Consider the following 22,444-nt stretch of genomic DNA (forward strand, 5'->3'; position numbering starts at 1 on the left):
CAAGCCAGGAGACCAACCCTGGTTCAATGAAGAGTGCAGGTGGGCATGCCAGGAGCAGCACCAGGCATACCTCAAAATGAGGTGTCAACCCGGTGAAGCTACAGCACAGGACTATCTGCGTGCCAAACTGCGTGAGCAGCATGCGATAGACAGAGATAAGCGATCCCATAACCAACGGATCAGATCTAAGCTCTGCAGTCCTGCCACATCCAGCCATGACTGGTGGTGGACAATTAAACAACTAATTGGAGGAGGTGGCTCCACAAATATCCCCATCCTCATGATGGGGGAGCCCAGCACATCGGTGCGAAAGATAAGGATGAAGCATGGACAACAATCTTCTGCCAGAAGTGCCGAGTTGATGATCCATCTTGGCCTCCTCCTGAAGTCCTCAGCATCACAGGTGCCAGACTTCAGCCAATTTGATTCACTCCACATGATATCAAGAAACGACTGAAGGCACTGGATACATAAAAGGCGATGGGCCCTGATAGTTTTCCGGCAATAGTACGAAAGACCTGTGCTCCAGAACTTGCCGTGCCCCGAGCCAAGCTGTTCCAGTACAGCTACAACACTGGCATCTACCCGGCAATGTGGAAAATTGCCCAGGTATGTCCTGCGCGCAAAAAGGAGGACAAGTCCAACCCGGCCAATTACCGCCCCATCAGTCTACTCTCAATCATCAGTAAAGTGATGGAAGGTGTCATCAACAGTGCCATCAAGCAGCTCTTGCTTAGCAATAACCTGCTCACTGATGCATAGTTTGGGTTCCGCCAGGGCCACTCAGCTCCTGACCTCATTACAGACTTGGTTCAAATATGGACAAAAGAGCGGAACTCAAGAGGTGAGGTGAGAGTGACTGCCCTTGACATCAAGGCAGCATTTGACCGAGTATGGCATCAAGGAGCCCTAGCAAAATGGGAGTCATTGAGAATCAGGGGGAAAACCCTCCACTGGTTGAGTCATACCGAACACAAAGGAAGATGATTGTGGTTGTTGGAGGTCAATTGGGAAAAGTTCCTCAGGGTAGTGTCCTAGGCCCAACCATCTTCAGCTGCTTCATCAATGACCTTCCTTTAATCATAAGGTCAGAAGTGGGGATGTTCAGCACCATTCGCAAATCCTCAGGTACTGAAACAGTCCCGGTAGAAATGCAGCAAGACCTGGAGAATAACCAGGCTTGAGCTGATAAGTGGCAAGTAACATTCGCGCCACACAAGTGCCAGGCAATGACCATCTCCAACAAGACCTACAAGAGCAGGTCAGAAGCTAGGAATCGTACGGCGAGTAACTCCCTCCTGACTCTCCAAAGCCCGTCCACCATCTCTAAGGCACAAGTCAGGAGTGTGATTGAATACTCTCCACTTGCCTGGATGGGTGCAGCTCCAACAAAACTCAAGAAGCTCAACACCATCCAGGACAGGCTTGATTGACACCCAATCCACAACATTCACTCCCTCCACCACCGATGCACAGTGGCAGCAGTGTGTACCATCTACAGGATGCACTGCAGCAATGCACCAAGGCTCCTTCGACAGCACCTTCAAAACCCACGACCTCTACCACCTAGAAGGATAGGGGCAGCAGTTGCATGGGAACATCACCACCTGCAAGTTCCCCTCCAAGTCACACACCATCCTGACTTGGAACTATATCGCTGTTTCTTCACTGACTCTGGGTCAAAACCCTGGAACTCCCTTCCTAACAGCACTGTGGGTGTACCTACCTCACATGGACTGCAGCATTTGAAGAAGGCAGCTCACCACCACCTTCTCAAGGGCAATTAGGGATGGGCAATAAATACTGGCCTGGCCAGCGACGCCCACATCCCACGAATGAATAAAAAAAATCTGGTGAGTTGTGAATGGTGCTGAACATAGAATCATAGAATGTTTAAGGCGCAGAAAAAGGCACTTGGCCTATCATGTCTGTGCCAGCCGAAAAGCGATCCACCCATTCTAATCCCACCTTCCAGCATTTGTTCCGTAGCCCTGCATATTACAGCACTTGAGGTGCATATCCAGACGACTTTTGAATGAGTTGAGGGTCTCTGCCTCAAATAATCTTTCAGGCAGTGAGTTCCAGACCCCCACCACACTCTGGGTGAAAAAGGTTTTCCTCATCTCCCCTCAAATCTTTCTACCAATCACTTTAAATCTATGCCCCCTCGTCACTGACCTCTCTGCTAAGGTGAATAGACCCTTCACCTCCACTCTATCCAGGCCCCTCAAAATTGTATACATTTCAATCAGATCTCCCCTCAGCCTTCTCTGTTCCAAGGAGAACAACCCCAGCCTATCCAATCTTTCCTCATAGCTGCATTTTTCCAGTCCTGGCAACATCCTCGTAAATCTCCTCTGTACCCTCTCTAGTGCAATTACATCCTTTCTGTAATGAGGTGCCCAGAACTGCACACAGTACTCAAGTTGTGGCCTAACCAATGAGTTATCCAGTTCCAGCATAACCTCCCTGCTCTTGTATTCTATACCTTGGCTAATAAAGGAAAGGATTCCTCTGCCTTCTTAACCACCTCATCGATCTGTCCTGCTACCTTCAGGGATCTGTGGACATTCACTCCAAGGTCCCTCACTTCCTCTACACCTCTCAGTATTTTCCCGTTAATCATGTATTCCTTTGCCTTGTTTGACCTCCCCAAATGCATCACCTCACACTTCTCCAAGTTGAATTCCACTCGCCACTTTTCTGTCCAACCAGACCATCAATATCTTCCTGCAGCCTACAGCTACCCTCCTTACTATCTACCACACAGCCAATCTTGGTGTCGTCTGCAAATTTCTTGATCATGCCCCCAACATTTACCTCCAAATTGTTAATATATACCACAAAAAGCAGGATACCCAGTACTGAGCCCTGCGGAATGCCACTGGAAACAGCCCTCCAGTCGCTAAAACACCCGTCAACAATTACCCTTTGTTTCCTGCCACTGAGCCAATTTTGTATCCACCTTTTTGCATTTCCCTGGATCCCATGGGATTTTTTTCTTTTAACCAGTCTGCCATGTGGGACCTTATCAAAAGCTTTGCTAAAATCCATGTGGACCACATCAACTGCACTCCCCTCATCTATCTTTCTTGTCACTTCTTCAAAAAATTCAATCTAATTGGTCAAAAAAGAACTTCCCTTAACAAATCCATGCTGACTATCCAGATTAACCTGTGCCTTTCTAAATGACAGTTTATCCTGTCTCTCAGAATAAATTTCAATAATATTCCCACGACTGAGGTTAAACTGACTGGTCTGTAATTATTCAGTCTATCTTTCAATCCCTGTTTAAACAGAACTGCAACGTTAGCAATTCTCCAATCCTCCGGCACAACACCTGTATCCAGTGAGGACTGGAAAATGATGGTCAGACCTTCTGCTATTTCCTCTCTTGCTTCTTTTAACAGCCTAGGGTAAATTTCATCTTATCCTGGGGATTTATCTTCTTTCAAGGATGCTCATCCCATTAATACTTCCTCTCTCCCTATGTTGATCACATCCAATACTTTACACTCCTCCTCCTTAACGACAATATCTGCATCGTCCCCCTCTTTTGTGACGACAGACACAAAGTATTCATTAAGAACCATACCAAAATCTTCCACCCCTACACATACCTTTTTGGTCTTTTATGGGCCCTACTCTCTCCTTAGTATCTTCTTACTCTTAATGTATTGATAAAACATCTTTGCGTTCACCTTAATTTTGCTTGCCAATATTCTTTCATGCCCTCTCTTTGCTTTCCTAATTTCCTTTTTGATTTCACCCCTCCACATTCTATACTCCTCTCAGCTTTCTGTACTATTGAGTTCTCGGTGTCAGACATAAGCTTTCCTTTTTTGCCTTTTCTTACCCTGTAGGCTACCTCATATCCATGAGGCTCTAGATTTGGCCGCCTCACTCTTTCTCTTTGTGGGAACATGTTTACTCTGAACCCCTTGAATCTCCCCTTTGAATGCCTCCCACTGCTCTGACACTGATTCACCTTCCAGTAGTTGTTTCCAGTTCACTTTCGCTAAATAACTCCTCAGTTTAGTAAAATTGGCCTTACCCCAATTGAGAACTCTAACTCCTGTCCTATCTCTGTCCTTCATAATTATGTTAAAATTAACTGAATTATGATTACTACCTCCAAAATGTTCTCCCACTGCCACTCCTTCCACCTGCCCAGCTTCATTTCCTAAAACTGTGCCCTCTCTTGTTGAACTTGCTACATACTGGGCAAAAAGTTCTCCTGAATGCACCTCAAGAATTCTGCTCCCTCAAATCCTTTCACAATTAAATTATCCCAGTTAATATTGGAGTAATTAAAATCCCCTACTATAACTGCTCTATTGGTCTTGCACTTCTCAGATATTTGCCTACATATCTGCTCTTCTATCTCCCTCTGACTGTTTGGGGGTCTATAGTACACTCCCAGCAGTGTGATTGCCCCTTTTTTGTTCCTTAGCTCAATTCATATGGCCTCATTTGATGAACCTTCCAACATATCATCCCTCCTCACAGCTGTAATAGTTTCCACTCCCCCTCCTTTCTTATCCCCCTCCCTATCGCGTCTGAAAACCCTGTAACCAGGAACGTTGAGCTGCCATTCCTGTCCCTCCTTAAGCCATGTTTCTGTAATAGCTATGATATCATACCGTCACATGTCTGTCTGTGCCCTCAGCTCATCGGCTTTATTTGCTATACTCCTTGTATTGAAATAGATCCCCTTGAGCATTGCCAAACTCTTTTGTAAAATTTTCTAACCTTTGTTCCCTCTGTCTTCCAGACTCATCCATTAATTTTCTGCCTTCCATTTTCATTTCTGATTTTGTCCCAACTGAGTCTACTCTCAGGTCCCCATCCCCCTGCCAAACTAGTTTAAACCCTCCCCAACAGCAATAGCAAAACGTCCCGCACGGAACTCAGTCCCGGCTCTGTTCAGGTGTAACCCATCCAGCCTGTACAGGTCCCATCTCCCCCAGAGCCCGTCCCAATGACCCAAGAATCGAAAGCCCTCCCTCCTGCACCATTTTTCCAGCCACGCATTCATCTGTCTTATCCTTCTATTTCTATACTCACTTGCATGTGGCACTGGGAGTAATCCGGAGATTGCTACTTTTGAGGTCCTGCTTGCTAATTTCTTACCTAGTTCCCTAAATTCTGACTGCAACACCACATCCCTCTTTCTACCTATGTGGTTGGTTCCGATGTGGACCATGACTGCTGGTTGTTCACCCTCCCCCTTCAGGATGCTCTGCAGCCGCTCAGTGACATCCTTGACCCTGGCACCAGGGAGGCAACACATCCTGGATTCATGTCTGCGGCCTCTGAAACGCCTGTCTGTTCCCCTGACTATTGAATCATCTATCACTATGGCTCTTCCAGTCTTCCCTGTACCCCCCTGTGCAGCTGAGCCACCCATAGTGCCATGGACTTGGCTCTGGCTGCACTCCCCAGGTGAAGCATCACTTTCCTCAGTATTCAGAACTGAATACCTGTTGGAGAGTGAGATGCTGTCAGGGGTCTCCTACACTACCTGCCTGATTCTCTTTGACTGTCTGGTGGTCACCCATTCCCTCTCTCTCTGCATAGTCTTAAGCTGTGTGGTGACCACATCTATAAACATGCTATCCACATAGCTCTCATCCTCACAAATGCACCGCAGTGTCGCCAGCTGCCGCTCAAGTTCTAAAACCCGGAGCTCAAGCTGCTGCAATTGTCGACCCTTACTGCACAAATAGTTCTCCAGGACACAGGAAGCATCCTGGAGCTCCCACATAGCACAGGAGGTGCACTCTTGAGGTTGAAGCACCCCTCCATTCCTTTATTTATTAGTTGACCCTTTGCTATTGATAAAGAAAACCTTACCATACTACAACACCTTAGAATTATTAATAAAACCTTACTAGTACTGATAAATCCTACTAAAAATCAATACAGTTCACTAGTTAAAATAAACCTCACTCAAAAAAAAATACTCACCAGCTACTCACTTGTTCCTTACTATTAACTTTTTACTCATTTTTAGTCTGCCAGTTGTTGAGACACCATAACCCAGCTATTTACAAATGCACCCTAACAACAGTTACTCACCAGCCAATTATCTTGCAGCTTTCTTGTGATGTCACTGTTATCTTTTTTTTTCAAACTCCGGCGTGCCTGGACTCCTCTCCACTGCTCTCCTGGAAGGTAAGTGCTCTCGACTGTGATCCTGGGCTGTATTTATTGGCTCCCCTCTCCGTGTCCTTTCTGTAGATCCGCTCCTCTCCCAGAAGGTAAGTGCTGTAGGCCACGATCCTCGGGCTGTATTTATTGGCTCCCTGCTCCGTGTCCTTCCCGCAGATCTGCTGTTCTCCCGGAAGGTATCTTCTCTGTTTTTCTTCAAGTATTAGCAAGTATTTTGGCTAACGTTTTTTTTTGTCCTCGAACTCTAAAAGAGAAAATCTTTTTTTCAGTATGTGTGTGTGTGAGGGGCTAAGGTAAAAAGGGAACTTTTATATTTCAATCTGTGTGTTAATGCTTTGCTTCATTACTGGTTAAGACTTGTTTTATAATAAACTGATAATTTTGTCATTTATTAAAGAAACCTGGTTGGTGTGTTTTATTCTGGATAAAAATAGAGTGTATGATTGACTGTATCAGTAAGTGGGATAAAAATTAAATATATGTTGTGACCTGTGGAAAAGTGGAACTAGAATAAACTGTGAACTCCTCAGAACACTTTCTCAACCTTCCCTGCCACCTTCATTAATTTCTGCAGAATCTCAAAATTTGCCGATGCCATCAAACTTAGAGCTGTAGCAAACAGTGAGAATGATATGAACCGCCTGCAGAATGGGCAGACAGATGCCATATGGAATCTAATACTGACAAATGTGAGCTGATGCATTTTGGCAGAAGGAAAAGGGAGAGGCAATATAGACTTAATGTTACAGTTCTGTCTCTAAGCGACAGAGGGACCTGGGGGATGCATCGATCTCTCAAAGTGGCAGGACATATTGAGAGAGTGGTTAGTAAAGCTTGGGCTTCATAAATAGAGACATTGAGTTCAAAGGCAGGGACGTTATGCTGAACCTTTATAAAGCTCTGGTTCAGCCCCAACTGAAATATTACATCCAGTGCTGGTCACAAGTCAGGAAGGATGTGAGGGTCCTTGAGAGGATGCAGAGGAGATTTACCATAATGGTCCAAGGGAGGGGGGATTATCGTTACAGGGTTAGTTTGAAAAAGCTGGGGTTGATCTCCTTAGAAGAAAGGAGATTGAGGGGAGATTTAATAGAAGTTTACAAGATTATGACAGGCTTAGATAAGTTAGACAAAGAAAACTGTTCTCACTCACTAATTGTACAAGGACTAGATGATACAGATTGAAGGTTTTGGGCAAGAGATGCAGGGGGATACGAGGAAGGACTTTTTTATGCAGTGGGTGGTAATGACCTGGAACTCGTTGCCCATATCCCACATGATTTGGAATACTTCAATCAGGTCACCTCTGAGTCTTCTCTTCTCCAAGGAAAACAGTCCCAACTTCTCTTGCCTATCTTCATAACTAGCCTATCCTCATCCCAGGAACCATTCTTGTGAATTATTTCTGCATTCTCTCCAATGCTTTCACATCTTTCCTAAAGCACAGTGCCCAGAACTGGGACACAATACTCCAGTTGAGGCCGAACTATTGTCTTATCCAAGTTCAACAGAACCTCCTTGCTCTTGTACTTTATGTCCTACTTATAGGTTACTGTATGCTTTAATAACAGCTCCCCAAACCTGTCCTGCCACCTCAATAACTTATGAACATCTACATCCTGGTCCCTCTGCTCATGCACCCCCATACATGATACATTCATGCAAGTAACATTTGCACCACACAAGTGCCAGGCAATGACCATCTCCAACAAAAGAGAACCTAACCATCTCCCCTTGACATTCAATGGCATTACCATCGCTGAATCCCCCACTATCAACATCCTGGGGGTCACCATTGACCAGAATCTGAAGAGAATACTCACCACTTGCCTTGATGGGTGTTGCTCCAACAACAATCAGGATGCTTGACATTATCCAGGACAAAACAGCCCACTTGATCGGCACCCCATCCACCACCTTAAACATTCACTCCCTCCACCACCAATACACAGTGGTAGCAGTTCTATGAACAACTCCATAACATCATTAGCAGCATCCCCAACACCGAACACCTATTCCTGCTGGGGGACTTTAATGCCAGGGTTGGGGCCGACCATGACTCATGGCCCTCCTGCCTTGGGCGCTATGGCGTTGGAAGGATGAATGAGAACGGGCAGAGACTGCTTGAGTTGTGTACCTATCACAACCTCTGCATCACCAACTCGTTCTTTCACACTAAACCCTGTCACCAGGTTTCATGGAGGCACCCAAGATCGCGTCATTGGCACCAGCTAGACCTCATTATCACAAGGCGAGCCTCCTTAAACAGTGTTCAAATCACACGCAGCTTCCACAGTGCGGACTGCGACACCGACCACTCCCTGGTGTGCAGCAAGGTTAGACTCAGACCAAAGAAGTTGCATCATTCCAAGCAGAAGGGCCACCCGCGCATCAACACGAGCAGAATTTCTCACCCACAGCTGTTACAAAAATTTCTAAATTCACTTGTAACAGCCCTTCAAAACACTCCCACAGGGGATGCTGAGACCAAGTGGGCCCACATCAGAGACGCCATCTATGAGTCAGCTTTGACCACCTACGGCAAAAGTGCGAAGAGAAATGCAGACTGGTTTCAATCTCATAATGAAGAGCTGGAACCTGTCATAGCCGCTAAGCGCATTGCACTTTTGAACTACAAGAAAGCCCCCAGCGATTTAACATCCGCAACACTTAAAGCAGCCAGAAGTACTGCACAAAGAACAGCTAGGCGTTGCGCAAACGACTACTGGCAACACCTATGCAGTCATATTCAGCTGGCCTCAGACACCGGAAACATCAGAGGAATGTATGATGGCATGAAGAGAGCTCTTGGGCCAACCATCAAGAAGATCACCCCCCTCAAATCTAAATCGGGGGACATAATCACTGACCAACGCAAACAGATGGACCGCTGGGTTGAGCACTACCTAGAACTGTACTCCAGGGAGAATGCTGTCACTGAGACTGCCCTCAATGCAGCCCAGCCTCTACCAGTCATGGATGAGCTGGACATACAGCCAACCAAATCGGAACTCAGTGATGCCATTGATTCCCTAGCCAGCGGAAAAGCCCCTGGGAAGGACAGCATTACCCCTGAAATAATCAAGAGTGCCAAGCCTGCTATACTCTCAGCACTACATGAACTGCTATGCCTGTGCTGGGACGAGGGAGCAGTACCCCAGGACATGCGCGATGCCAACATCATCACCCTCTATAAAAACAAAGGTGACCGCGGTGACTGCAACAACTACCGTGGAATCTCCCTGCTCAGCATAGTGGGGAAAGTCTTTGCTCGAGTCGCTCTGAACAGGCTCCAGAAGCTGGCCGAGCGCGTCTACCCTGAGGCACAGTGTGGCTTTCGTGCAGAGAGATCGACTATTGACATGCTGTTCTCCCTTCGTCAGATACAGGAGAAATGCCGTGAACAACAGATGCCCCTCTACATTGCTTTCATTGATCTCACCAAAGCCTTTGACCTCGTCAGCAGACGTGGTCTCTTCAGACTACTAGAAAAGATCGGATGTCCACCAAAGCTACTAAGTATCATCACCTCATTCCATGACAATATGAAAGGCACAATTCAACATGGTGGCTCCTCATCAGAGCCCTTTCCTATCCTGAGTGGTGTGAAACAGGGCTGTGTTCTCGCACCCACACTTTTTGGGATTTTCTTCTCCCTGCTGCTTTCACATGCGTTCAAATCCTCTGAAGAAGGAATTTTCCTCCACACAAGATCAGGGGGCAGGTTGTTCAACCTTGCCCGTCTAAGAGCGAAGTCCAAAGTACGGAAAGTCCTCATCAGAGAACTCCTCTTTGCTGACGATGCTGCTTTAACATCTCACACTGAAGAATGCCTGCAGAGTCTCATCGACAGGTTTGCGTCTGCCTGCAATGAATCTGGCCTAACCATCAGCCTCAAGAAAACGAACATCATGGGGCAGGATGTCAGAAATGCTCCATCCATCAATATTGGCGACCACGCTCTGGAAGTGGTTCAAGAGTTCACCTACCTAGGCTCAACTATCACCAGTAACCTGTCTCTAGATGCAGAAATCAACAAGCGCATGGGTAAGGCTTCCACTGCTATGTTCAGACTGGCCAAGAGAGTGTGGGAAAATGGCGCACTGACACGGAACACAAAAGTCCGAGTGTATCAGGCCTGTGTCCTCAGTACCTTGCTCTACGGCAGCGAGGCCTGGACAACGTATGCCAGCCAAGAGCGACGTCTCAATTCATTCCATCTTCGCTGCCTTCGGAGAATACTTGGCATCAGGTGGCAGGACTATATCTCCAACACAGAAGTCCTTGAAGCGGCCAACATCCCCAGCTTATACACACTACTGAGTCAGCGGCGCTTGAGATGGCTTGGCCATGTGAGCCGCATGGAAGATGGCAGGATCCCCAAAGACACATTGTACAGCGAGCTCGCCACTGGTATCAGACCCACCGGCCGTCCATGTCTCCGTTATAAAGACGTCTGCAAACGCGACATGAAATTGTGTGACATTGATCACAAGTCGTGGGAGTCAGTTGCCAGCATTCGCCAGAGCTGGCGGGCAGCCATAAAGACAGGGCTAAAATGTGGCGAGTCGAAGAGACTTAGTAGTTGGCAGGAAAAAAGACAGAGGCGCAAGCGGAGAGCCAACTGTGCAACAGCCCCAACAAACAAATTTCTCTGCAGCACCTGTGGAAGAGCCTGTTACTCCAGAATTGGCCTTTATAGCCACTCCAGGCGCTGCTTCACAAACCACTGACCACCTCCAGGCGCGTATCCATTGTCTCTCGAGATAAGGAGGCCCAAAAGAAAGAAAGAAGCAGTGTGTACCATATAAAGATACACTGCAGCAACTCACCACGTCTCCTTGAACAGCACCTTCTAAACCTGCAACCTCTACCAGCTAGAAGGACAAGGGCAGCAGGCACATGGGAACATCAGCACCTGCAAGCTTCCCTCCAAGCCACACAGCATCCTGACTTGAAATATATCACTGTTCCTTCACTGTCGCCAGATCCCGGTCACCTGATACGTTAACTCTACTTCTCTCTCCACAGATGCTGCCAGACCTGCTGAGTTTTTCCAGCACTTTCTGTTTTTATACCAGATCAAAATCCTAGACACCCTCCCTAACACACTGTGGGTGTACCCGCACCAGATGGACTAAAGTTGTTCAAGAAGGCAGCTCATCACCACTTTCTCAAGGATAATTAGGGATAGGCAACAAATGCTGGCCTGGCCAGTGACACCCATATCCCATGAAATAAATGCAAAAAAAATTCAGGGTGAGAAATATGGGTCCAAAGCTAGTGTCTTAAACTTAAATAAACGCAATTACAAGGGTATGAAGACAAAGTTGGCTAAAGTGGACTGGGAAAATAGGTTAAAAGGGAAGATGGTAGAGAAGCAGTAGCACACATTTAAGGAGATATTTTCAAAACTCTCAACAAACATATATTCCATTGAGCAGGAAAGACTTTGCCAGAAGAATGCACTATCTAAGGAAGTCAAATAAGGAAGTTATGGGTGGTTTAAATTTGGAAGCAAAGGTGTACAATGAAAATTTTAGAAACCAGCAAAGGATGACTAAAAAGATAAAGGGGGAGATATTGGCGTATGAGAGAAAACTAGTAAGAGATATCAAAAAAGACAGTAAAAGCTTGTACAAATATATAACATGGAAAAGAGCAGCTTAAGTGAGCCTTGGTCCCTTAAAGGGTGAGACTGGGGTATTAATAATGGGAAACTAGGAAATGGCAGAGGCTTTGAATGAATATTTTGTATCCAACTTCACAGAAGAAGACACAAAAAGCATTCCAAGAATAGTAGAAAATCAGGTGGCAAAAGGGAGGGCAGAACTTAGAACAATCATTATCACTAGAGAGAAAGGAATGGGAATACTAATGGAAATAAAGGCTGACAAAGTCCCCTGGACCTGATGGCCTGCAACTGTGGGCCTTAAAGGATGTGGCTGCACAGGTAGTGGACGCATTGGTTGTAATCCTCCAAAATTCCCCAGATTCTAGACAGGTCCCAGGAGACTGGAAAACTGCAAATGTAACACCTCTGTTCAAGAAAGGAAGAAAACAGAACTTAGGAAACTATCGGCCAGTTAACCTAATGTCTGTCATTGGGAAAATGTTAGAATCCATTATTAAAGAGGTAGTAGCAGGCCATCTAGAAAATCACAGTACAATTAGGCAGAGTCAACATGGTTTTGAGAAAGGGAAATCGTGTTTGACAAATTTATTAGAGTTCTTTGAGATGTATCAAGCAGGGTGAATAAAGGGGATGGGTTATAAAAGTCGGGAAATCTTGCTGCAACTGTACAGGGCATTGGTGAGACTGCACCTAGACCACTTTGTACAGTTTTGGTCACCTTATTTAAGGAGGGACATACTTGCAGTGGAAGCAGTTCAGAGAAGGATCAATAGGCTGATTCCTGGGATGTGGAGTTTGTCTTATGAGGAAAGGTTGAGCAGATTGGGTATATACTCATTGGAGTTTAGAAGAATGAGAAGTGATCTTATTGAAACACATAAGATTCTGAGGGGGCCTGACAGGGTAGATGCGGAGAGGATGTTTTCTGTCTTAAGGAAACTAGGAGGCACAGTTTCAAATTAGGTGGTCTCCCATTTAAGGTGGAGATGAGAAGGAAAATGGCCTCTTTCCAAGCTGTAAACTTTCTACGATTCTATGAATTTCCTCTCTCAGGAGGTCATTAGTGTTTGGAATTCTTGTCCCCAGTGAGCAAGGAAGCTGAGTCATTGATTAGATTCAACGCTAGATTTTTGATTGACGAGGAAATCAAGGGTTATAGGGGTCAGGCAGGAAAGTAGAGTTCAGGCCACGATCAAATCATCCATGATCTTTTGAAAGGTAGAGCAGAGCAGGCTCAAGCAGCCAAATGGTCTATTCCTGCTCCTATTTCTTCTATTCTTCTGTTCTGATAACTCTTAACTGACTTCTGAAATGCTTTAATAATTTACTCAGTTGTACGAAACTGCTACACCAAAGTATAAAGATAAAATTAATGGAACACTCAGAATTGACCTAGGCATTGCATTCAAACACAGAATCACAGAATTGTTACAGTGCAAGAGGAGACCATTCGGCCCATCGTGTCCACACCAGCTCTCTGAAAGAGCAATTCCCTCAGTTCCATTCCCCCTCCTTCTCCCTGTAACCCTGCACATTCTTCCTTTTCATATAACTGTCTCATTCCCTTTCGAATGCTTCAGTTGAACCTGCCTCCACCACGTTCTCAGGCAGCGCATTCCAGACCTTAACCACTCGCTGCGTGAAAAAGTTTTTCCTCGTGTCACGTTTGCTTCTCTTACCAAATACTTTAAATCTGTGCCCTCTCTTTCTCGATCCTTTCATGAGTGGGAACAATTTCTCTCTATCTACTCTGTCCAGACCGCTCATGATTTTGAAAATCTCTATCAAATCACCTCTCAGCCTTCTCTTCTCCAAGGAAAACAGTCCTAACTTCTCCAATCTATCTTCATAACTAAAATTCCTCATCCCTGGAACCATTCTCATGAATCTTTTCTGTACTCTCTCCAATGCCCTCATGTCTTTCCGAAAGTGCGGTGCCCAGAACTGGATCAATACTCCAGCTGAGGCCGAACTAGTGTCTTATACAACATAGCATTTTATTCCATGAGCTACAGGTTTGCTCACGTGTCTGTTGTGTGGCATTGTATCAAACGCCTTTTGAAAGTCCATGTACACCACATCAACAACATTGCCCTCATCAACCCTCTCTGTTACCTCCTCAAAAAAACTCCACCAACAAGACAAAGGCATTCACTGCCCAATCAACCCTACAAAGTGCCAAGATTTGGAGAGCTGTCCCACAGACTAGTCAAACAGCAACCTGACATAATCATACTCACAGAATCTTACCACACAGCCAATGTCCCAGACTCCTTCATTGTCATCCCTGGATATGTCTGTTCTACCGGTAGGACAAACCCACCAGAGATGGCAACACAGTGGTATACAGTTAGGAGGGAGGGGCACTGGGAGTCCTCAACAAACTGGTCAAGCAATAGCCTGTTTAGTGGCAGCAGTGAGTAACATCTACAAAATGCTGCAGCAAATCGCCAAGGTTCCTTTGATAGCGTCTTCCAAATATGCAACCTCTACTACCTGGAGGAAACTGTGACCACCATCAACCAGATGAAGAGCAACAAAGCCCCGGAGTCAATGGAATTCCACCCAAAACCTTGATACATGGTGGCTCTGCCCTACACACCAAGCTCCATGGGTTTTTCACGGCCTGCAGGTAACAAGGCAGGATTCCACGGGATCTTCCTGATGCCGTTATCATCACCTTGTGCAAAAACAAAGGAGAAAAATCAGACTGCTCCAACTACCGTGGGATCACCCTCCTTTCTATTGCTGGGAAGATCTTGGCTAGAATACTTCTGAACAGGCTTGTGCCAAACATTGCGGAAGAAAACCTCCCAGAGAGCCAGTGTGGTTTCAGAGCAAACAGAGGCATCACAGACATGGTATTTGCACTCAGACAATTACAAGAAAAGTGTCGCGAGCAAAACAAAAGCCTGTACACCACTTTCGGAGACCTCACCAAGGCATTCGACACTGTGAGCAGAGATGGACTTTGGAAAATCCTTGAAAAACGTGGATGCCCACCTAGGTTCCTGGCCATGGTGAAGCAGTTTCATGAAAATCAGTACGGACAAGTCAACAAAACAGCGACCTCTCAAGTTCCTTGGTATCTCCAATGGCGTGATGCAGGGATGTGTGCAGACCCCGACCCTATTCACTATCTTTTTCAGCATGATGCTGCAGCAGGCAACGGAAGACCTTAAGGAGGGTGTTTACGTTCACTTCTGGACTGAGGGAGGCCTTTTCAACCTCAGGCATCTTCAGCCTCACACAAAGACACAAGAAAAACTCATCCGTGAACTTCTTCTTGCCGATGGCTATGCTCTCCTGGCCCACAGTCAGTCAGACCTGCAATGTGTAAAAACAAGCTTTTCCAAGGCGGCACAACCTTGACAAGGTCCCGCATGGTAGGCTGGTCCAGAAGGTTCAAACACATGGGATCAAGGGTGAGCTAGCAAATTGAATACAAAATTGGCTTGGTGATAGGAGGCAGAGGGTGGTAGTGGAGGGTTGTTTTTCAGATTGGAGGCCGGTGACCAGTGGTGTGCCGCAGGGATCGGTGCTGGGCCCTCTGATGTTTGTCATATATATTAATGACTTGGATGTGAATGTAAGGGGCATGATTAGTAAGTTAGCAGATGACACCAAAATTGGTGGTATAGTGGACAATGAAGAAGGTTGTCTAAGCTTACAACAGGATATAGATCAACTGGGAAAGTGGGCAAGGGAGTGGCAAATGGAATTTAATGCAGACAAGTGTGAAGTGATGCATTTTGGGAAGTTAAACCAGGGCAGGACATATACAGTGAATGGCAGGGCCCTGGGGAGTGTTGTTGATCAGAGAGACTTTGGGGTGCAAGTACATAGTTCCCTGAAAGTGGCAGCACAGGTAGACAGGGTGGTGAAGAAGGCATATGGCATGCTTGCCTTCATCGGCCGTGGCATTGAGTACAAGAGTTGGGATGTCATGTTACAGTTGTACATAACGTTAGTTAGGCTGCATTTGGAGTACTGTGTGCAGTTCTGGTCGCCGCACTACAGGAAAGATGCGATTAAGCTAGAGAGGGGGGTGCAGAAAATATTCACAAGGATGTTGCCTGGTTTGGAGGGCTTGAGTTATAAAGAGAGATTGGATAGGCTGGGTCTGTTTTCCTTGGAGCGAAGGAGGCTGAGAGGGGACATGATAGAGGTATATAAGATTATGAGAGGCATAGATAGGGTAGATAGCCAGAGTCTGTTACCCATGGTAGGGGTGACTAAAACTAGAGGGCATAGATTTAAGGTGAGAGGGAGGAGGTTTAAAGGGGATCAAAGGGTTAAATTTTTCACACAAAGAATAGTGGGTATCTGGAATGAGCTGCCAGAGGAGGTGATGGAGGCAGGAACCGTAGCAACATTTAAGAGACATCTGGACAGGTACGTGAATGAGCAAGGCATAGAGGGATATGGAATTAATGCAGGAAGGTGGGATTAGTATAGATAGGCATTATGGTCGGCATGGACGCAGTGGGCCGAAGGGCCTCTTTCTATGCTGTACGACTCTATGACTCTATAACCCTTCAGACTAAAAATCAGTTTAATGAAAACTGAAGTCCTGCATCAGCCTGCACCCCAAGAAGAATACAGACCACCAAGCATTGTCATCGAGGGAACTGAGCTGAATGCCATCAAGCAATTTACTTATTTGGGGAGAGTCATCTCATTTGATGCCACCATAGACAAGGAAGTGTATAATAGGTTTTCAAAAGAAAACAGTACATTTGGCAGACTCTACAAATGAGTTTGGAGCAACCACAGCCTCAGAGCACAGACCAAACTCAAAGTGTACAAAACCATAGTCCTCACCGTCGAGTCATGGGTCCTATACCGCCGTCATGTACACCTTCTCGAGCACTTCCACAGCGCTGCCTCCACAGCATCCTCAAGATCCACTGATAGGACCATATCTCAAACATTGAAGTCCTGGAAACAGCCAACATCACCAGCATTAAGTCCATCCTGCTACAAAGACAACTGCATTGGGTGGGTCACGTTGCCCGGATGGTCGACTGTCGCCTGCCCAGGATTGTGTTGTATGGAGAGCTGACCAAGGGTAAAAGGAACAGAGGGGCCCCATGCAAATGTTTCAAGGACTCCCTGAAGAAGTCCCTCTCTGTGTGTCACATTGACCATCGCCAGTGGGAATAGATTGTGATGCCTGGAGATGCTACATCAGGAGGGCTACAGACACCTTCGAGACTGAGCAAAGAACCAGCATGAAAGAAAAAAGGAGAAGGACAGATCCAATTGCCCCCAGCAGTGACAACACCTTCACTTGTACCCACTGTGGGAGAATCTGCCAGTCACGGTTGGGCCTGACCAGTCACCAGCGGGCCTGTAACCGATGACTACAACCTTCCCAAAATCTTCGTCCATGAAGAAATGCCAGAGAGAAAACCACCTCAAAGAACCAGCATGAGAACACCATCTACAAATTGCCCTCGATATCACATACTGATTTTCAGTCTGAAGAGTTGTGCTGCCTCGGAAAAACGTGTTGTTATACATTGCAGGTCTGACTGACTGTGGGCCAGGAGAGCACAGTCATCGGTGAAAAAGAAGTTCACGGATGAGTTTTTCTTGTGTCTTTGTGTGAGACTGAAGACGCCTGGGATTGAAAAGGCCTCCATCAGTCCGGAAGTGAACTGGTAAACTCCATCCTTAAGGTCTCCCGTTGCCTACTGCAGCATCATGCTGAATAAGGTGGTGAATAAGGTCAGGGCCTGCACACATCCCTGATTCACACCAATGGAGATCCTGACCTGGAGAAAAATTGCCTTTCTTCACTATCACTGTCGCAAAACATTGAACCTCCCTCCCAAATAGCACTGTGGGTGTACCAACACCACAAGGACTGCAACAGTTCACGAAGGAGGCTCACCACCACCTTCTCATGGGCAATTAGGGATGGGAAATAAATGGTGACCTTGCCAGTGATGCTCACATTCCGTGAACAAATTTTTGAAAAAAACAGGAAATGGTTGAGTGAAATGGATAGAGCAACGTCTACAGGCCTTGACAACATTCCAAATGCACAGCTGAGGGCTTGTGCATCAGACTAGCTATAACTGGATAAAGGTGGCTATTGCTGTTCAAGGATAATTATCTCAGGCCCAGGACATCACTGAAGAGTTCTTCAGGCTAGTGGTCCTAGGCTCATACATTTTCAGCTGCTTGGAACAAAGGTTAGAACTAGGGATGTTCGCTGATGATTGTACAGTGTTTAGTTCCACTCATAAGTCCTCAGAAAATGAAGTAGTCCATGCCTGCACGCAGTAAAACCTGCACAACATTCAGTCTCAGGTTGACAAGTGTTAAGTAACGTTCATTGCACGCAAGAACAGGCAGTGACTATCCCCAAAAAGAGAGTCTGAACATCTCCCTTTGACATTTAATGGCAATACCATCATCATGCTGGGGATTTCTGTTAACTAGAAACTTAACTGGTACAGCTACAGAAATACTGTGGCTACAAGAACAAGTCACAGGTCGGGAATTCAGAGTGAATCACCTCCTGTCTCCCCAAAGCCTGTCCATCATCCACAAGGCACAAGTCAGGTGTGTGATGGAATACTCTCCACTTGCTTGCCTGAGTGCAGCTACAACAACACTCAAGAAGCTTAACACTATCGAGGACAAAGCAGCCCATTTGAATGGCACCCCACCAACAACTTAAACATTTGCTCCCTCCACCATTACCACGTCAGGACGGCAGTCTGTACAAGATGCACTGTAGGAACTCACCAGAGCTCCTTCAACAGCACCTTCCAAACCCGCAACCTCTACCACCTAGAAGAACAATGGCAGAAAACACATGGTAACACCACCACCTGCAGGGTCCCCTCCAAACCAAACCAACCCTGACTTGGAACTATATCACCATTCCATCACTGTTACTGGGTCAAAATCCAGGAGCTCCCTTCCTAACACTGTGGATGTACTTACACGACACAACTGAGCACTACTTTCTCACGAGCAATTAGGGATGAGCAATAAACACTGGCCTTGTCAGTGACGTTCACATCTCGTGAATGAATAAAATAATTTGCTATCTCCTGGCCAGCGTTAGTTTGATGTGAGAGTGTTGATGTATCAGATACTTACATGATGAGATGGGCATTGTCATTATACATTCGCGGGAGCAGATCATTCTTCCTCCAACTGAGGAATCGGTTCAGGGTATCCTTGGCATTCGTGTCCACTGTGATTGGATTGCTGGTCCACAGCTCGAGTCCAATCAGTGAAATGCGAATGTTAAATGGTCTATAGTACTGGAGAAAAGACAAGATTTAGAAACTCAGATGATTGGATTTATCTGAAATTGAGGGGCTAAAATGAATAGAAAATTAAATTCAATGAAACTGTAATGTATGATGGATGACAGGTTGTTAAAACACAAGAGAACAAAACTGACTTGTGAAATTTCAGAGGAAAAGTGAAAAAGGAAATCAGAGATACAAAGACAGAGTATGAGAAGAGACTGGCAGCCAACGTAAAAACGAATTCAGAAGTCTTCTATAGACATAAACACTAAAAGGGTAGAAAGAGGAGGAGTGGGGCTAATTCGAGACAAAAAGGGGATTTACACATGGAGGCAGAGGGAATAGCTGAGGAACAAAGGGAGTACTTTGTATCTGTCTTTACCAAGGAAGAAGATGCTGACAAAGTCATAGTGAAAGAGGAGGTAGTTGAGATATTGGATGGGCTAAAAATTGATAACAAAGGGAGTCCTGACAACACAGCGGCCCGCTGATGTCATCAGAGCACTGCAAGCTGCGCACATATGCAAATGTTCTCCTGCTCTCTGAGATGCTGCACATGCACAGCCGACATCTTGTCTTGCCTGGACTAACAGGCACATGTGCAGAAAAACGCTCTCCCCCTTGGCCGCTCACTCCTCGCTCCCCTCCACCCCCACCCCTGCTCTCTGGCCACTCACTCCTCAATCCCCTCCACCCCCACCCCTGCTCTCTGGCCACTCACTCCTCGCTCCCCTCCACCCCTGCTCTCTGGCCACGCACTCCTCGCTCCCCTCCACCCCCACCCCTGCTCTCTGGCCACTCACTCCTCGCTCCCTGCCGCCCCCACCCCTGCTCTCTGGCCACTCACTCCTCTCTCTCCTTCACCTCCACCCCTGCTCTCTGGCCACTCACTCCTCGCTCCCTGCCGCCCCCACCCCTGCTCTCTGGCCACTCACTCTTCGCTCCCCTCCACCCCCACCCCTGCTCTCTGGCCACTCACTCCTCGCTCCCCTCCTCCCCCACCCCTGCTGTCTGGCCACTCACTCCTTGCTCCCTGCCGCCCCCACCCCTGCTCTCTGGCCACTCACTCCTCACTTCTCCACCCCCACCCCTGCTCTCTGGCCATTCACTCCTTGCTCCCTGCCGCCCCCACCCCTGCTCTCTGGCTACTCACTCCTCGCTCCCCTCCAACCCCACCCCTGCTCTCTGGCCACTCACTCCTCTCTCTCCTTCACCTCCACCCCTGCTCTCTGGCAACTCACTCCTCGCTCCCCTCCACCCCCACCCTGCTCTCTGGCCACTCACTCCTCGCTCCCCTCCACCCCCACCCCTGCTCTCTGGCCACTCACTCTTTGCTCCCCTCCACCCCCACCCCTGCTCTCTGACCACTCACTCCTTGCTCCCCTCCACCCCCAACCCTGCTCTCTGGCCATTCACTCCTCGCTCCCTGCCGCCCCCACCCCTGCTCTCTGGCCACTCAGTCCTCTCTCTCCTTCACCTCCACCCCTGCTCTCTGGCAACTCACTCCTCGCTCCCCTCCACCCCCACCCTGCTCTCTGGCCACTCACTCTTCGCTCCCCTCCACCCCCACCCCTGCTCTCTGACCATTCACTCCTTGCTCCCCTCCACCCCCACCCCCGCTCTCTGGCCTCTCACTCCTTGCTCCCCTCCACCCCCACCCCAGCTCTCTGGCCACTCACTCCTCACTCCCCGCCACCCCCTGTGGTGTATAGGGACTCCCAAAAGGCATTTGATAAGGTGAAACATAACAGGCTTATCAGCGAAGTTGAAACCCATGGAATAAAAGGGAAAGTGGCAAACTGGATACTGAGTAGCTGTGTGACAGGAAACAGTCGTGATGAATGAAATAAAAACAGAAGAGTTTTAGATATTCAGCAGGTCTGGCAGCATCCGTGGGGAGAGCAACAGAGTTAATGTTTCAAGTCTGTGACCTTTCATTAAAATCCATCAGAACTAGTCATCAACAGTGACCTTTCGCACTGAAGGAAGGAACATAGTAGAGATTCCCCGGGGGTCAGTTTCAGGACTGTTTTTCTTGATCTATATTGATGACCTGGACTTGGGTGTACAGAGCACAATTACAACATTTTCAGATGACACAACACTTGGAAATTTTGTGAACCGTGAGGAAGATAGACTTCAATCTGTGATTCTGTGACACAGGCTGCTGGAATGGGCAGACATGTGGCAGATGAAATTTAATGCAGAGAAGTTTTTTTTAATTCATTCATGGGATGTGGGTGTCATGGAACATTTTGGTGGGGGAGCGGTGGGCGGTGGAGTGGGGGACGGTGGCCGTGGAGAGCGGGTGGACTGTTACTGGAGGGGTGGCCTTTGCCGCCGGGTCCCTCCACGGACCACAGACTGCCCATGGAAGAGGCCCCACCCCCAAACAAGCCCAAAGGGAGGTCACCTTGTTTTAGTGGGTGACTCCACCCCAGCAGCTCCCGCCACCCCCGCCGCGCGACGGAGGCTCCCCTCGCCACCGGCCTACTTCCAGCATCGGCAGGGAGAGGCCTTTAAGTGGCTACTGATTACCTACTTATAGGCTACAACTGGTCTCTAGGCTGGAAGGCCTTCTTTGGTCGTTACTGCTGGTGTTAGAGAAGAAAAGGTTGAGTGGAAATCTGGTGCACGTGTTAAAAATCATGAGTGTACTGTATAGAGTAGATAGAGAGAACCTGTCACCATTGGTAGATGGATGAGGAACCAGATGGCACCGATCTGAGGTGAAATTTATTTAATTCTTGTTGAGCGTTGCTGGCAGGGCCAGCTTGTGTTGCCCTTCCCTAATTTCCCTTGAGCAGGTGGTGGCGAGCCAACTTCTTGAACCGTTACAGTCCTTGTTACGGAGTGAGTTCCAGGATTTTGACCCAGCGACAGTGAAGGAATGGCGATATAGTTCCAAGTCAGGATGGTGTGTGACTTGGAGGGGAACTTGCAGGTGGTGATGTTCCCATGCATCTGCTGCCCTTGTCCTTCTAGTTGGTAGAGGTCGCGGGTTTGGAAGGTGCTGTCGAAGGAGCCTTGGTGAGTTGTTGCAGTGCATCTTGTAGATGGTACACACTGCTGCCACTGTGCGTCGGTGGTGGAGGGAGTGAATGTTTGTTGATGGGGTGCCAATCAAGCACATCACTTTGTCCTGGATGGTGTCGAGCTCCTTGAGTTGTTTGTTTAATTCATTCTTGGGATGTGGGTGACGCTGGCCAGACCAGCATTGATTCCCCACCCCTAATTGCCCTTGAGAAGGTGGCAGTGAGCTGCCAACTGAGTGGCTTGCTAGGCCATTTCAGAGGGCATGTAAGAGTCAACCACATTGCTGTGGGCCTGGAGTCACATGCAGGCCAGACCAGGT

The 22,444-nt window shown here is 47.4% G+C and overlaps 1 protein-coding gene across 1 annotated transcript in view; it reads right to left on the reverse strand.

Annotated features, from left to right (window-relative positions):
- LOC137377644 (disintegrin and metalloproteinase domain-containing protein 12-like) overlaps nucleotides 1-22,444 on the reverse strand; it is a 369,827-nt gene that overhangs the window by 199,594 nt on the left and 147,789 nt on the right. The window contains exon 9 of the mRNA XM_068047522.1: nucleotides 18,932-19,098. Within this exon, the coding sequence (XP_067903623.1) occupies nucleotides 18,932-19,098 (167 nt within the window). The remainder of the gene's footprint in view (nucleotides 1-18,931; nucleotides 19,099-22,444) is intronic.

This window comes from Heterodontus francisci, chromosome 1 (genome assembly GCF_036365525.1).
Source record: "Heterodontus francisci isolate sHetFra1 chromosome 1, sHetFra1.hap1, whole genome shotgun sequence".
In the NCBI taxonomy this organism is placed as follows: Eukaryota; Metazoa; Chordata; class Chondrichthyes; order Heterodontiformes; family Heterodontidae; genus Heterodontus; species Heterodontus francisci.